Raw genomic sequence first — 17,451 nt, 5'->3', positions numbered from 1 at the left:
CGTTTCCCACGTTACAAAAATGCGTTTAAACCATGTTTAAACCATAATCATAATCAATTTCCAAATCAAGTTTCATTACCCGAACTTTGCGTGCATGATTCATGCTCTTTTCCTATTTATTTCCATGAACTTTTATAAGTATATTTTTAACAACTTGGTTAAAAATAATGAAATCTTCACATATTTATTAGGACCTTAAAGACACCATTTCATTATATTTTCTAATTAAAATCTCCTCTTTAAACCACTTTGTTTAGTAAACTTTTAGGATGATCATAATAAGAATCATGGTGGTTATTCTTTATAAAAGTCACTTATGTGTAATAAATCATTTTTAAGTTGTAGTAAAGTTAATGGAACAAGAGGTTGATGATCTTGTTTAGATTTAAACATTACCATGTTTAAATCATCATTTATATTATTAATCATAAAAAGATCACCCACTTAAAACAACTTACTTTAACATAAACAACATAAATTATGCTAACTAGCTATCACAAATCTAATAAATCAACACATAATATAGTTATATTTAGTGTTTATTAGCTTTGGGGTTAGGGTTTTTGGTGTGATTTTTATTAATCTTTTTGATGATCAACTTGTACTTCCATAATCTACTAGTAATATGAAGCTTAAAAATGGTGATTAGAAGACTTACATTATTGCACAAGCCAAAGCAAGAAAATAAGAAGAATATTAAGCTCCAAGAAGACTCACTACGTCAAAAACCACCTATGGCCACACATATGGCCGAACCGTCCAGCCACACTTTTGATTAAATGTGTGGCTAATGGTCATTTCTAACATTTATCGCCACACATTTTATGTATTCATGTGGCCATTATATAACAACTCAAACATTTAGCCACACTTTGAGGAAAAAACTGTGACGTTTACTAGTCACACTAAAAAACGTGTGGCCAAATGTGTTCTACGAACACGGTAATTGTTTTATGTGGCCAAAAATACATGTTTTTGAAACCTTTAGCCACATTTTAAGTAAAAAAAATGTGACATTTATTAGCCACGCTAGAAATGTGTGGCAAAATGTGATCTACGGCCATGGTATTTTTTAATGATGTGGCTAAAAGCAAATATTTGGGAAAAAACTAAGACATTTAGTAGCCACACTATAAAAAGTGTGACTAAATATGATACACAACCACATAATGTGGTCGGGGTCCTAGGACCCCAATAATTTCATTAAATATGTGTTTTATAAAGTGGCCCAATACTTTGGCGAGTCGAGCTCGAGCCGAGCTTTGGCTCGTTCAAGCGATAATGAAGCATGCTCGAGCCGAGCTTTTAGCTCGTTTGTGGTTGTTCTCAAAATAGCCCGAGCCGAGTCGAGCCGAGCCGAGCTCGAGCTCAAATAAGTGTGCTCAAACTGAACCGAGCTCGAGCTTCATAAAAACATGACGAGCCGAGCTCGAGCACAGTTGAGCTCGGGTTCGGCTCGGCTCGTTTACATCTCTAGGCCGGTGGCATTACTTGTGCATGACATTAGACCTGGCAAACGGGTCGGGTTGGGTCATGGGTCAAAACGGGTTCGGGTCAAAACGGGTCATGGTCAAAACGGGTCAGTTAAAAAATGGGTTGTTTTGGTTCGGGTCAGAGCGGGTTCGGGTCAAAACGGGTCCGGGTCAGAACAGGTTTCGGGTCGGTTCGGGTCGGATAGAAAATGCTTTTCAGCACTTTGGATCAAATTGGTCACAGATTTTAAAATGCTGTTCAGTGTTCTAGGTTGTTGACTTTACAAAAAATCAAATATAATATTATCAATGGTATCAATTATGAAATGAACAGAACCTTCAGTCGCCGAAATTTGTCGTTTTGCGCAGAATCGAGTCATTTACACTGCATTTACACTTGCAGAATCGACACTTTTCCGCAGAATCTGTTCGACGGATCCGTTTCGCTGATTTTTTGTTCAAGGTTTGTTTGATCGAAAACAGCGATAAGGGATCGACGTGTACCGTTTCGACGCGTACCGTTTTGACCCGTACTGTTACGGATCAGTTCTGTTTGAATTGTTTTGAGTCTGAACAGAACCTTCAGTCGCCGAAATTTGTCTAGTAGTGGTATGCGAGGTAGCTCAGGCAGCTACTTATGTTGTCGGCGATGACAATGGCTGGACGTTTAACTATCTATGACAAGTTTTCGATATAGCAGCTGCTATCACCAACACAAAAACACCTCGGTTTAACATTCCTATGTTAGTGATGGAGATTTATGGCTGGTTATCTGTGCTATTCGCCAGAATACCTGGAAAACTTACACTTATTAGCCCTCCGGTACTTCCATTTTCATGTTTATTTTACGATATTCCCCGCTTGCGGTGTGCATATATAATATATATTAGTTATTGTTTTACCAGTGTCTTGATCTGCACAATATGTTTGCATAAATTCAGTGGCTAGTATCAATTTCTAGGTTGTTGACTTTACAAAAAGTCAAATATAATATTATCAATGGTATCAATTATGAAATGAACAGAACCTTCAGTCGCCGAAATTTGTCGTTTTGCGCAGAATCCAGTCATTTACACTGCATTTACACTTGCAGAATCGACACTTTTCCGCAGAATCTGTTCGACGGATCCGTTTCACTGATTTTTTGTTCAAGGTTTGTTTGATCGAAAACAGCGATAAGGGATCGACGTGTACCGTTTCGACCCGTACAGTTTCGACGCGTACTGTTTCGACGCGTACCGTTTCATCTTGAAGCTACAGAACATAAGCTGCATAAGATACTGGCTAAGATTTTTATCACATTCTAGTTTAGAAGGAGTTTCAATTGACACATTATATGTGGCAATGGACATGACCTTTAATGACTTCCAGCAATGAAAACAACACATGACGACCTTTAGATACTGGAAGACAATAACAAACACATCCAAATAATCAAAACTTAAACAAATAATAAACAAAATCAAACAAAAAACAACCTACCAGTAGACAAAATAACTCTTCAGAAGGCACCGAAACTCCTGTACGAACCACAAAACAACGTCCTCGAACTTTCAAATCCTGTATGGTATCGGTCGGAACGGTTCGGTTCGAAAAAGTACTTGTCGAAAGGGTTCGGTTAGAAACGATATTGGTTGAAACGGTACGCGTCGAAATGGTTCGCGTTGAAACGGTCCGCGACGAAACGTGTCGCGTCGGTTCGAAACGGTACGGGTCGAAACGGTTTGCGTTGAAACGGTCCGCTCGGTTTGTGTCGAAACGGTTCGATTCCAAACGGTACGAAACCCGTCCCGACCCGAAACTCGTCTCGTGCGGAATTTGGCCATCTGGAGTGACGAAATGATGATTTTGGTTCAAAATCAAAATAAATATGTGTTTTGATCCTTTTAGTTATATAGTTCAAAATTAAAAAAAAAACAAGCACAAAGAGTTGGGTGCTTTAGTTAGTTTTATTATAGTGCTTTCAGTTTTAAAATTTTCTATTTCTGAGATGATCTGAAGTCGAGAATTCATCTAAGTTAAGTTTTTGTTCAGTTTTAAAGTTTTCTATTATCATGATGACTGTGATAACTGATAAGGAATTTGTTTGGTCATGGATTCACCGGATAAGTTAAGTAATCTGACTAGTAATTTGGTCAGAGGCTAATGTGTCGAGGGACTTTCGGGATGCCCGATCAGAGCTGCAGGGTATGCTACGAGTGTGATTCGTAGCATTACGTTTGCTTTCGGGTTGCCTGATTAGAACGTCACCGTCAGCTGCTAGTCTTGTCAGCACTAAATCTGGTTGTACCGATGACAGTAGCAGCATTACGTTTTGCTTCTGTGCCATGCTTACCTTCTTATTTTTTTCACATTTTGTTTAATTAACTTCCCACATTTTGTATTCGTAGTTGCATTGTGCCACTGAAGAAATCGGAGGGTACCAAATTGACCAGCTCGGAGGGTAGTACTAAATTGGCCAGCTTTAGCATGTGTTATGCAGCTCAACTCTATGGTCTGCTATGTATCTTGAGGATTATTTGGAGCTATGTTAATTCTGTTGTGTTTGCAGATTGTTTCATTTGTACATGTATTACCCAATAAAAGTTAGTTCGCTATATTTGTCCCTTCCAGATATTAATTCATCACATTTTGTCGTGTTTGACTCATTTCAGTTTAAAATGCTATATTATTACCTGTTCACTGCATTTTGGCATGTTTGACCCTTTCCATAATAAATTGCTATAATTTGATCCGTTTAACATAACAATCCAACCATTCAGACAACTGTAGGCAGAGGTTCTAATATTATCATTCAAAACATTACAATTCAGCACTTTTACATATTATTCACTAAATAAAAAACAAAGAAAATGACTAATGTAATGATAACCATTACATAGTTCAATCGGCATTACGTAAAAGCTGCTTCCTTGTGAGCTGGGCTTAGATCTTTGGACATGATACCAGTAAAATTAATAAACTGCAGTTAATAAGGCCAAAGTACTGTGAGTTGTCTTTTGAGATGAAAACTACTAATGTCATCTTCAAACCAACAACAATCCCTCCAACCTTTAAAAAAATTTCATAATAACCAAACCTCTATAAAGAAAACCAGTAATAAACATCCTAAAAAAACTTGAATATGAAAAGAGTTTATTGAAAGTAAGGGATGTGTTTGTACCTGAAACTATCCCATCGGGTCGGAACGGGTTCGGGTCAGAACGAGTCAAACTCATTTCTGGAAAATTTATTCATTCTCTTTATTGTATATAATAACAACTTTTGTCAAACTCATTTCTAGCATCATGGAAGTTGAAGAAGAAATCATGGAAGTTGAAGAAGAAAGCGATTTCTCGGATAGGGATTTGACAGGTGAATCTGAAAGCGATTTCTCGGATATGGATTTGACAGCACACAAAACAAAAACACCGAAGAGGGGGTTGACCAGGTTACCAAAAATGCGAACAGCATTTACAAACTCGGGTGGAAAAAAACACAAAGTTACATTTGATGAATTGGAGAAGTTTTCTGGGGAATATAGATCAGAATTTTCTAGTTTTTTGGGAGACCTAGTAAGAGAATCTGTTGGATTTAGGTTTTTAGCGTGGAAAACAGTGCCAACAGAAGTAAAGGATAAATTGTGGGAGGAAATAACGGTTAATTCTTTTCTCTTAATTATAAATGTATTTTTGCATTTTCATGTGACTAACATACAACTTGTATTATATATTGCAGCGTTTTTATGATATTGATGCATGTCGTAGGCGTTTTGTAATGACTCGGCTTGGTGACCTGCTTCGAAATTTTAGAAGAAAAGTGTATGCGGGATACATAGTACCTAACTTAGGTAAACCAAAGAAACTTGCACGAATTCCTAAGAGGTATCGTTCAATGGTGGAGCAAACAGACTGGGACAAGTTTGTAACATATACACAATCAGACGAGTTTAAGGTTTTAATCTTTTATTCTAATGTTCATCATTATTTTATTTTAAATATGATTTTAAACTCTAATGAAATAATTACAAATTTTGTTGTAAGGATGTGTCAAATAAGAGAAAAACAGCACGATCAAAATACGTTTATGATCATCACTTGGGACGAGGAGGGTATGCTTATCTAAGAGACAAACTGGTAACTTCATTTCTTCAATTAAAGTTTTTTTTTGTGCTTATAATAATTTTTTGTTTGTATGTCTGATGTGTGTGTCCGTTATTTTTGTTGTATATATTACAAGGTACAAAATAACGAACTTTCAGTTGATGAGATCCCCTCTCGTGCTTTAATGTGGAGGAAAGCAAGGGAAAACAAAAACGGAGAATACAAGAATGTTGATGTAAAAGACATAGCTAATAAAATAGTAAGTTCAACTTTTAACTTTTTTGGTTTATTTTTAATTACTATAATACATGTTTATTTGTTAACAATTTCTACAGATTGACACTGAAACGCAAATTAAAGATGGATCCGTGAACCTTGATCCGGGCACGGATGCACTCACATTAGTATTTGGCAAAGAAAAAGGTGGGTATTTAAAAGGTGTTGGTTATGGAGTGACTTCTAGTAGATATTGGCAGAGTCCTCGAACAAAAGGATCATCAAAAGAACGAATTGCACAACTGGAGTTTCAACTACATAACGAGAGACTTGAGCGTGGGAAAAAAGATGAACAAATTAAGACCCTTTCGATGCAGATGGCAGAAACAAATAACACACTTAATCAAGTTTTAGCTCATCTGGCTGCACAAGGACAAACTTTACAAATAAGTTCATTATCTGCAGACAAAATATCACAAACACAAGTAAGTGACTTATTTTATTAGCAAATTAATACCTTAATAGTTTTCAAATGTTAACCATTATTAGCTACCATAAATAGCAACCTATTTATATAAATTTACCATGTGCATTACAATTTTAGAAATTTTCCCTATTTTATCGAATCGTATTATCTGTATTGCTTCCTTGTTACATTTTGTAGGTAAATTCTTTGGATAAACATGACGGGTCAAAGCATAAGGCCAATGCTACCGCATCTAAAATAGTGCAAAAAGAAATGGCACCAACGGTAAGTATGATAATTTCATTATTTTTTTTATAATTTCCCATGTAATTATTGATATTTCATAACACATTTATTTGAATTGTAGGTAAAATCTATGAACAATAGTACTGGATCAAAGGACAATACTAATGTTACCACATCTAACACATCAAGTAAAGTAGTGCAAACAGAAGTCACTTCTCATGCTAACACTTCTAAAATGGTGCAAAAAGAAATGATAACGGTAAGTGTTTGACAATTTCGTATTTTTTTATAGTTTTTATGTGTGATTGTTGATTTTCTATAACTTAATTAATTCAATGTTTTTAGGAAAACGTGAAAACTAGAAAAAAAGATATTTTGTCTACGCAAGAGACTTCACTTCTTGGGACATCATCGCAGTTGGAATCACAAGAAAATATACATAATACACATTCAACAAATGTCCTAGAGGTATGTGTTACGAAATACATATTTATATTGATTTTAACCTTAAGATGTTAATATAAAATATTTTTTTTCTAGATCAAGTGTACTCTATATACTATAAATATGAACAACTGTGTGGCTTATGGTACAATTCATTTGTCAACGGGAAAACAAAGCATTCATGGAGTTCCACTACAAGATAATTGCTATAGAGTTTCTATTGATAAAGTTGTAAAAGAAGCAGCATTTTTACCGGTAGAATCATGTGAGGTCAAAACAGTTGGGGATGCACTAAATACTTTTGTTGCTTGGCCAAAATACCTTGTCAAAACTAGCCAAAAGGTTTGTTCTTTATTAATATATGATTAATTACTCTAGCTATTGATATTTGTTTTCATGTTTTTTGCTTCAGATACCAAATCTATCAAGCATTCAAACACAAAACTCTACAACTCAAGTCGCTAAAAAGCAAAAGATATGTTTTACAACGCTAGATGGCATCAAAAAACAGGGAGCAAGAAGAACAAGAAAAACACTTTAAACTAGTACTTATTTTATGTTTACAATCATTTCCTTTTGCAACATTTGTAGACAGTTTTTGATTAGAAGTTTAGTTTTTGGTATTATCGTGCACAGATTTTGGTTTATTAATTTTAATATTATTTGGTTTTAGGTTTTCTCATGTTTATTATTGTTTTTTTTATTTGGATATACACGTGTGGCTAAAGGTTAGCCATAAGCCACACTTAAAAGCACAAAAGTTCCTGTGGCTTTACATAAACATTAGCCACACCATTGTCATTTTATCTTTTTGTGTCACAAAATCATAGTAAACGTTATGTAAAAACAAATTATGTGTGACCAAAGATTAAACAATAGTCACATAGTAAAATTACAAATTTTCATGTGGCTTTACATAATTACTAGTCACATCATCGTCACTTTGTTTATTTTGCCGTGACGAAATGTTAGCAATTGTCATGGGTAAAAAAGATTATGTGTGACCAAAGGTTAGACACTTGTCACATTTAAAATTACAAAATTTCATGTGGCTTTACTTGTTCATTAGTCACACCATCGCCATTGTGTTTATTTTGGTGTGACGAAATACTAGCAAAAGCCATGGGTAAAAATATTATGTGTGACTAAAGATTACACAATAGCCACACTTAGAGAGAAAAAAATTTCATGTGGCTTTACATAACTTTTAGCTACACCATCCTTATTTTGATTTTTTATGTGACAGAATGATAGCATCTGTAATGCACAAAATGAATTTGTGTGGCCAAAGGTTAGATGATTGCCACACATAAAATCATAAAGTTTTATGTGGCTTTACATAATCATTAGCCACATTATCCTTACTTTATGTGACGAAATGATAGCAAACGTCATGAGAAAGTAAATTATAAGTGACCAAATATTAGCCATTGCCACACTTAAAACCACAAAACTTCATGTAGCTTTACATAAACATTAGCCACGCTATCATCACTTTATTACTTTTGTGTGACGGAATAATAACATATGTCATGTGAAAAAAAAAATGTGTGACCAAAGGTTAAACAATAGTCACACTTAAAATTACAAAATTTTATGTGTGACTAAATGTTAGACAATAGTCACATATAAAATTACAAAGTTGTTTTTTAGTGTCTAGAAATATTTTTTAGCCACAGTTATAGTAAACAGATGTGACTAAATAATAAAACGGTCACACTTACAGTGAGTTCATGTGGCCATTCCAAACATTTAGTCTTACTTAATAAATAGAATGCTTAATTACAACAACTCTTTTTGCCACATTTTTTTAATTGATGTGGCTAAAACAAACTTTTAAGTGACTATATAATATAAACAACCACATTTACAATAAATTCATGTGGCTATTGTTACCCTTTAGCCACACTTATTGTACATAATGTCTGATTTCCAGCAAGAGATAGTGGTACCCTTTAGCCACACTTTAAAGTTGCTACGGCCACTAAACGTGAATGTGGCCGTATGATACCTATGATGACTGGACCTTTGGTCACACTTGAGTTGAAAAAAAAAAGTGTGACAAAAGACGTATGGTCACTCTTTTTTTGTGTGGCCGTAGCCCTATTTTGGCGTAGTGACTCCTAATGATGCTTCATGTTTAAACCATGTTGAGATGTCCTTAAAATGGCTAGATTATGACAAAAATGGAGTGTTTATGAAACTCTTATGGTGGGTTTAGGGTGAAATTGTGACTGCCGAAAATTGAAGTGAAAGGAAGGGCTTATGCTTGATTTTTTTTTTTCTTTTGTTGAATGAAGAAAATTTATGGAAATGATGTGATATTGAGTGAAATCTTCAAGTACTAAAATTTTCAACAAAAAGATCTACAACCATACTATCTTATCTATTTTGAATCAACTTGGTGTGACCATGGCCCCACCATGACCGTCCATTATGATAATGGGGGTAAAATATTTTTTTTTCTTAACTAGTTAGATAATTTGGTCATTAAGCTATGTATGGTGATTAGGATTAATCTTTCGTCATTAGGGGGTACTTAGTGATTTGGAACCAAAATTATTATTAACTAGTTCACTCAACTAGTAAAAATTGTACTTCGACGCTTTAAATGTCTTTCGTTTGGTCGTCGGTGGGTTTACGACACTTTTGTGGCGTACCGACGGACGTTGTCGCAAGTTGTTATTTCACGTCTAAGTGATGTATGAAGCAATTCCGAGTTCCAATTTTGGCTTAACTAGTTCACTAGAGTTTTCATTTGGTTGTTATGATGACGAAGATTTCGCTTACTAGTTCGTCGGTTCGCTAACGAACTAGTTTGACGCATAGCGATATAATATCGGAAGTTATGATTTTAGACACCCCGTTATCATACTTATATTGTTTTCATATGCTTGATATCATTTGTCATAATTCCTGAGTTCCGGAAATGCTAAATTATGGTTTCGGGCGAGTTAAAATGTCATATTTTTTTATCGAAACAGACATTTTTGCAATTAGGTCGTTATATCGGAAGGTCTTGTATCTTTGCAAGATATGTTTTCGTATTATTGTTTTCTTGTTATAATGGACTCAATTATGTTATCCGTGTGTCGTTTTTCAGTGTTTCGTTCTGTTTTCACGGTTTTGTTGGCATGAATATTGTAACCGTGAATAGTGCACGCAGCACTTTTTTACCAACACTTTTAGGACATTGTTTGAATGGTTTCGAAATATGACGAAAACCAGCATATGTTTTAGCTTTGTTTTCTTGTCCTAACACTGATATCCAGTATACGACACAGTTACGTATTTAAATTACGCTAAATGCATGAGATTAAGAAATATAAATAGTGATTAGATTGTACGGAATTACCGGTTATTTGCCAGTTGTTACAATTGGTAATTAAGCATATGTAACCTAAACTTTTGTCACGTAACTGATTATGTAACATAATTAAACATTTCTTGGCATATAATACTTGTCATAGGACTAGTTAGACGTCTCGAATGCGCTTTTGCGCACACGACGCGTTAAAGTAGCGTGAGCTACCTTAATGGGTCGCAATGGGTCGAAAGCACTTAGGTTAGGTTTCAATTTTAGGATGTAAGCTTTGTTAAACCATATCACATGAGTTCCAACACTCATTTGGTTTACAAGACTTCATTCTATCCGATCTTCCGATTTAGGTGTCTATTGTTTGACTAGTGATTCGATTACTAGGTGTTGTTTGATTGCTCTGGTTTGCTTGAGTTTGCTTGAGTTCTATTGATTGAAGATACTTTGCACTCCATGTGAGTACATAGTTCCCCTATTTTACTGTTTTTAAATGTTTTGGGGTGATTCTTATGTACTAAATGTTTTCAAGGTTTAAACGATGATTTCAAAAATGATTAAAACGATTTTTACTAAACTAATAACGATTTCAATAATGTGAACGAAACTTGATGGTTGTAGTTACATAACAAATGACATTCATTAGCATTGATCAAGCCGACTAGTATTAGGTTATGGTACCATGATCTTCCAAATCCCGTTACTTTACTACACCCATGGTTATGTGTGGGGGTTGTGGGTAGCGACTGAATCTGATGTTTGTTAACTTACCCTTTGGTGGTTTGTTAATTTGAGAAGCGAGAAGCGAGGTGATCGAGTCACGAAGGTTTGAATGTTGTTAGCGAGACGACCATAAATAAGTTTTCACAATTAAAACGAGGATAATTTTAAACGATTAAAACGAGTTAACGATTTGGAAACGATTTGAAAACGTTTTGAACAAGTTATACGAATTAGGTAAACGATTGGTTTTTGACTAGTGTTTAGATAACGGGACGGGTGTAATATGGTGAAAACATGGTAGATACGCCGCTAGTACTTCTTATATATAAGTGTTTTCAATATATTACATACTGTGGCGTTATTTAGTTCACTTGGGTAAACGATTTTGAAACGATGTCACACAAACGATGTTTTCTTAAGGTTATAAACCATACGAGTTTTTAACGAATTTTTACAAGATGTTTTACAAGTTGGTTTTCTAAATCAAATGTTTTTGGGTTAAGAAGCATGGCTATGGGATTTTACAAACTATAACCCACTTGATTTGAGTTGGTTAACTATGTTGCAATACACTTTTCAAAACAAGGTTTGTATTTTGACTCTTGTAGTCTAATAAAGTACTGCAACATATAAACGAGCCATGATTCTGATACTCTTATAAAACCTATGTAGTCGCCAGCATTTCTTTGCTGACTAAGTTTTTACATATGTTTCAGGTGTTGATGCTTGATTGATTTCTAGGATGCTTGCGTCACATAGGATCTGGACAAGGCCTTAGTGACATAACAACTATGATAGACGATATAAAACTAGTTTGTTCTATGTGTTAAGACAATGAAATGATTAATTTTATCAATAAAACAAAACTATTTTGTATCCATGGTTGTGAAACAATAGCTTCTGTTACAACACTCCCCGACGTTTCCGCCACGGTTTGTTGCCCTACGTGGTCGGGGTGTGACATAATTGGGTTGTTATCGATCGATTAACAAAATCAGCTCATTTTATTCCAATTCGCAAGGTTCTATCTGCTGATAAACTTGCAAAGATTTATGTTGATGAGATTGTATCAAGACATGGTGTTCCTTTGGATATCACTTCTGATCGTGATGCTCGATTATCATCTCATTTCTGGAAGACCATGCAATCTGCTTTGGGAACCCAACTGAATCTAAGCACCGCTTATCATCCCCAAACAGATAGTCAATCTGAGGGAACGATTCAAACTTTGGAGGATATGATTCGAGCTACCTCCAGAGCTTGGGATATTCACCCGACTTTTCACGTGTCCAATTTGCGAAAGTGTTTAGCCGATGCTGATCTTCACATTCCTCTCGACGAGATCCGAATTGATGAAACGATGCACTTTGTCAAGAAACCCGTGGAGATCATGGACCGTACTTTCAAACAGTTGAAGAACAAACGAATTTGATTGGTAAAAATTTGCTGGGAATCCAAACGTGGCCCAGAGTTTACTTGGGAACGTGAGGACCAGATGAAGGCGAAATATCCGCATTTGTTTTCACAAGCTTCCTCTAGTTAAAAATTTCAGGACGAAATTTCCTGAAGTAGGGGAGACTGTGACAACTGTGTTTTGTAGTCGTGGTTCAATATAAAACAATGTTGATTATTAATAAAAGAATGTGCTTTGGTGCTATTATATGTGTTTTCATGCTATTATATGTGTATTTATGTTTGGTGATTTTGCAATTTAATTAGATTCCAATTTCAAGCTCTAGATCGCTTTCTGGAAGGTTATACGCGCAGGGATGCGCAAATATAACCAGTTTAACGCAACAAACACTCCGGAAGAGTGAAATAGGCTTAACATACCTTAAATAACCTCCACATAACTTAGAAATAAGTTTTGGATGGTTTGGTGTGTTGAAATCAAGTTTGTTCGATCGTAGGGACTATTTGTGTCAAACTGCGAAACTATACCGATTTGTATAGTAACGAACGTTCCGGAACTTGATCATAAGTTAAACATACCCTAAATATCCTTTACATAGCTTAGAAATAGGCTTTGAGGGGTTCAGTATGCTAAAATAAACTTTATTGATCAATAGGGATTAAAAGCGTCAAAAAGTGCACAAGTTTGCATTTTCGCGCATATCTTACGTTCTGAATATATCCGGACATACAAAAATTTATGTAATCATTAAAATATTTTATTTTAGTGATTGGCATGATAAAATTCCATTCGTCGCGTAATTTGGATCGTTTTTGCGTTCATTACGATTTCCGTCGTAATTAACCGAACAACGCAACCGTACCACCAAACGAACCAACATCCGAGATGTTTTGAGCATATTTTAAGATCCCTATACGTTAACTTTATTTTAGAGCCTTGAAATGGGGTTAACGGGACTTAAAAGTGCAAAAAAATCAAGTTTTACAAGTGCAGGGGCCTTTTTTGAAATTTCTGACTAGATTCAATGAATCTATTCCAATTTTGAAGGGTTGATGGTTTTATCCCATGGTTTTGCAAAACCATGGGCTGGTATTTAATGGTTTATAAAATACTATGGGCCATTCTAGAGGTGCCCATGGTATTACAAAACCATGGGCACATGTGTACGGTTGAGATTAAATCACGTTTTTCGACGAACGATCTTAACGGTTCAAGGAAATCTATAAATACCCACCCTCACTTTCTTCCCAAAGCACACTTGAATCTAATTTTGGCTCTCTAAGTTCAAGTTTATGCTTCATACCTGAGAGTAAATCGGATCAAGAGCTTGCGGGGACCTTTTGTAAGTATTCTTTCGTTCTTTTCATTCGTTTTTATCGTTAAAGTCAAACTGCGTTTGACTTTCTGCTTGACCAGTTTATGGTCAACGCGAAGTTCATTTGAACTTCATAACGTGAGCGTAATCACGATGGTTATAGTCCCTAATGACTATACCTACTGATTACTACGCTATCTAGGCTCAGTGACGAGTCGTAGTTTCGGCCAAAATGCGTTTTCTCGCGTATTTTGTAACCAAACTACTCTAGGGTATCAAAACATGTTTTCTAACTTAACTAAACATGTTCTAGCATGTTTAGCTCGTCACTTTTTTTTAGATTAGTGCTTGTGTACAGTCGTAAGTCAAGCGGACTAAACACCCGCTTAGACTTTCGACCACGGCCCGTTTGGTCGATCATTAGGATCCGACCAAACATGTTTAGTGACCATAGTTGTATAGGGAATAATCTTCCGAGGTTATACCTTATGGTCACTTAGGTTTCATTAATCGCATGATAGGTAGTTTATATGCCCTTGGTAAATGAACAAAATGCCCCTTTTCATACATAATTGGTAATTAAGCATATGTAACCCAAACTTTTGTCACGTAACTGATTATGTAACATATTTAAACATGTATAGGCATATATTACTTGTCATAGGACTAGTTAGACGCCTCAAACGCACTTTGCGCGCACGACGCGTTAAAGTAGCGTAAGCTACCTTAATGGGTCGCGATGGATCGAAAGCACTTAGGTTAGGTTTCAATTTAGGATGTAGGCTTTGTTAAACCATATCACATGAGTTCCAACACTCATTTGGTTTACAAGACCTCATTCTATCCGATCATCCAATTTAGGCGTCTATTGTTTGACTAGTGGTTCGATTACTAGGTGTTGCTTGTTTTCTCTGGTTTGCTTGAGTTTGCTTGAGTTCCATTGATTGAGGATACTTTGCACTTCATGTGAGTACATAGTTCCCCTATTTTACTGTTTTTAAATGTTTTGGGGTGATTCATATGTACGAAATGTTTTCAAGGTTTAAACGATGATTTCAAAAACGATTAAAACGATTTTTACTAAACTAATAACGATTTCTATAATGTGAACAAAACTTGATGGTTGTAGTTACAAAACAAATGACATTCATTAATTTTGGCCCAACCGACCAGTATTAGGTTATGGTACCATAGGATCTGACAAATCCCGTTACTTTACTACACCCATGGTTATGTGTGGGGGTTGTGGGTAGCGACTGAATCTGATGTTTGTTAACTTACCCTTTGTTGGTTTGTTAATTCGAGATGCGAGAAGCGAGGTGATCGAGTCACGAAGGTTTGAATGTTGTTAGTGAGACGACCATAAATAGTTTTTCACAAATTAAAACGAGGATGATTTAAACGATTTTAAACGAGTTAACGATTTTGAAACGATTTTAACAAGTTAAACGATTTGGGTAAACGATTGGTTTTTGGTCAGTGTTTAGATAACGGAACGGGTGTAATGTGATGAAAGCATGGTGGATACGCCGCTGGTACTTCCTATATATAAGTGTTTTCATCATATTACATATCGTGGCGTTATTTAGTTCACTTGGGTAAACGATTTTGAAACGATGTCCTACAACGATGTTTTTCTAAGAGATATAAACTATATGAGTTTTTAACAAGTTTTTACAAGTTGGTTTTCTAAAACAAATGTTTTGGGGTTAAGAAGCATGGCTACGAGATTTTATAAACTATAATCAACTTGATTTGAGTTGGTTAATTATGTTGCAATACACTTTTCAAAACAAGGTTTGTATTTTGACTCATGTAGTCTAATAAAGTACTGCAACATATAAACGAGCCATGATTCCAATACCCTTATAAATCCTATATACTCGCCAGCATTTCTTTGCTGACTAAGTTTTTACATATGTTTCAGGTGTTGATGCTTGATTGATTTCTAGGATGCATGCGTCACGTAGGATCTGGACAAGGCCTTAGTGACGACATAATAACTATGATAGACGATATAAAACTTGTTTGTTCTATGTGTTAAGATAATGTAATGATTAATTTTATCAATAAAACAAAACTATTTTGTATCCATGGTTGTGAAACAATAGCTTCTGTTGCAACACTCCCCGACGTTTCCGCCACGGTTTGTTGTCCTACGTGGTCGGGGTGTGACATGTGTACCCTATCCTGTTATATTCTGAATACGAAGTCTGGGTTTTTGTGGGTTTAAAACAATCTTGTTGTAATGTTTTAAAACTTAATCAATGGATGAACATCTTGGAATTTATCATATAGATGTTGGTTATGGTTGAATGCAATGATATTAAGCAAGTCACACCAAATCACGCTTCCGCAAAAGTCAGGGTGTGACAGTTTGGTATCAGAGCTTCGATTGTAGCGAACTACGATTCTTTCTCGAGTCTAGACAACAATCTCTAGGGCACTCTCACAAAAATAGTTTTACAACATGTTTTCATTGCATACACGAAACGCCCAAATCCAAGAAACAAAACAATTTTTACAATGGAAAGACATGAAACGCATTTCAAGGTTTATGTTTGTGGTTCAATCTGAGAGACTGGGTGGTTTAGTCTGAGAGACTAGATGGTTTAGTCTGGGAGACTGGTTGGTTTAGTCTGAGAGACTGGTTGGTTTAGTCTGGGAGACTGGTTGGTTTAGTATGGGAGACTAGGTGGTTTAGTCTGGGAGACTAGAAAGGATAGAAAGATTTCATGAGGAATAGCAAGGATACATGATTACATGATAAATTTCCTTTGTTTGCATATATTGGGTGTTAGTGGTTACTATATGTACATATGTTAGGATTACGGCATTGCAGGCACACATGTTATCCTCAGAGAATGGGTTGTCGGATGCCCACAACCCGAAGGCAGTCGCATCAGATGACGAGGACGTGCCCGCGCTAGAGGTATATACGTCAGACACTGAGATTGATCCTGACATGTGGTCCGAGGACGACTTCCAACCGTTCACGCTACCAGACTTTGGTGATGATTTACCCTTGCTGATGGTTTCCCTGACGAGGATCCTTTTGTCATTCCTGTTTCGGTCCATGACCACCTCATCACTGGTCATACTGATGGTGAGCCCATCATGGCTCCGATCCTCGATGTCGTACCTCTCGTGATCATTCCTCCCGAGGATCTGCCTTTCGACGATTAGTTTGATGATGACATTGATTTGCTTGTTGATGGTCCTCCTGATGACGCCCATGATGATGGAAAGTTAGACGAGAACGTTGTTGCTATTCCACTTCTTGAGATCCCTATTATCGAGTTATACTCTGATTCTAGTTTGCACTCTGTTTCAGACTCCTTCGAGTCTGTGACCCTTTCAGTTTTACAGACAGCTGGATTGCAGCTTTTGCTACAGACTCGGACGACGACACTGCTATGACTGCTGCACTATTACCTGCCCGAGATCCCACACCTCCACACGACCCAGAGCCAGCTCCTGAGCTAGCTCCTGTTCCTTTTGGGTCAGCCTGATGTTGCACCTATTGATCTTGAGCCGATTCCTGATCCTGACCATGTTCCTTTTTGGTTTACCAGACCTTGCACGCCTTATATCTGACCCAGTACCTGCACCTGTTGATCTTCCCTTTTGTTGAGACATTTGTTCCTGCACCTGCACCCGCTGATGTTGCTCCTTTTCCCCTATGGAGACCAACGTCCATCGCACCCACATGCCTATCGTTTTCTTTCAGGACATACCCGCACCCGGGAAGGTACTT

The 17,451-nt window shown here is 36.2% G+C and overlaps 1 protein-coding gene and 1 long non-coding RNA gene across 2 annotated transcripts; both read left to right on the top strand.

Moving 5' to 3' along the window:
• The first annotated feature begins 1,383 nt into the window (after positions 1-1,383).
• LOC110877392 lies at positions 1,384-4,133 on the top strand. The gene is made up of 2 exons (XR_002557004.2): positions 1,384-2,294; positions 3,863-4,133. It is a non-coding gene; the product is annotated as an uncharacterized LOC110877392 (long non-coding RNA).
• A 544-nt stretch (positions 4,134-4,677) lies between these two features.
• LOC110877391 lies at positions 4,678-7,603 on the top strand. Its single transcript, XM_022125528.2, has 10 exons — positions 4,678-5,110; positions 5,190-5,405; positions 5,495-5,587; positions 5,691-5,813; positions 5,890-6,255; positions 6,435-6,521; positions 6,604-6,741; positions 6,828-6,950; positions 7,023-7,268; positions 7,339-7,603. Exons 1-10 carry the CDS (start codon positions 4,760-4,762, stop codon positions 7,465-7,467), a joined length of 1,872 nt encoding a protein of 623 aa, XP_021981220.1. The 5' UTR covers positions 4,678-4,759; the 3' UTR covers positions 7,468-7,603.
• The last annotated feature ends 9,848 nt before the right edge of the window (positions 7,604-17,451 follow it).

The sequence above is a fragment of the Helianthus annuus genome, chromosome 9 (assembly GCF_002127325.2).
Source record: "Helianthus annuus cultivar XRQ/B chromosome 9, HanXRQr2.0-SUNRISE, whole genome shotgun sequence".
Classification (NCBI taxonomy): Eukaryota; Viridiplantae; Streptophyta; class Magnoliopsida; order Asterales; family Asteraceae; genus Helianthus; species Helianthus annuus.
Note: the sequence above shows the minus strand (reverse complement) of the source record. Positions and strands in the feature narration are given on the sequence as shown.

Excerpts from the sequence above, each read along its gene's own strand:
- LOC110877391 (XM_022125528.2), top strand. The coding sequence starts at position 4,760 with ATGGAAGTTGAAGAAGAAATCATGGAAGTTGAAGAAGAAAGCGATTTC. Across the intron at positions 6,256-6,434 it reads ACAAAATATCACAAACACAA|GTAAATTCTTTGGATAAACA; the intron begins GTAAGTGACTTA and ends TACATTTTGTAG. Across the intron at positions 6,742-6,827 it reads TGCAAAAAGAAATGATAACG|GAAAACGTGAAAACTAGAAA; the intron begins GTAAGTGTTTGA and ends CAATGTTTTTAG.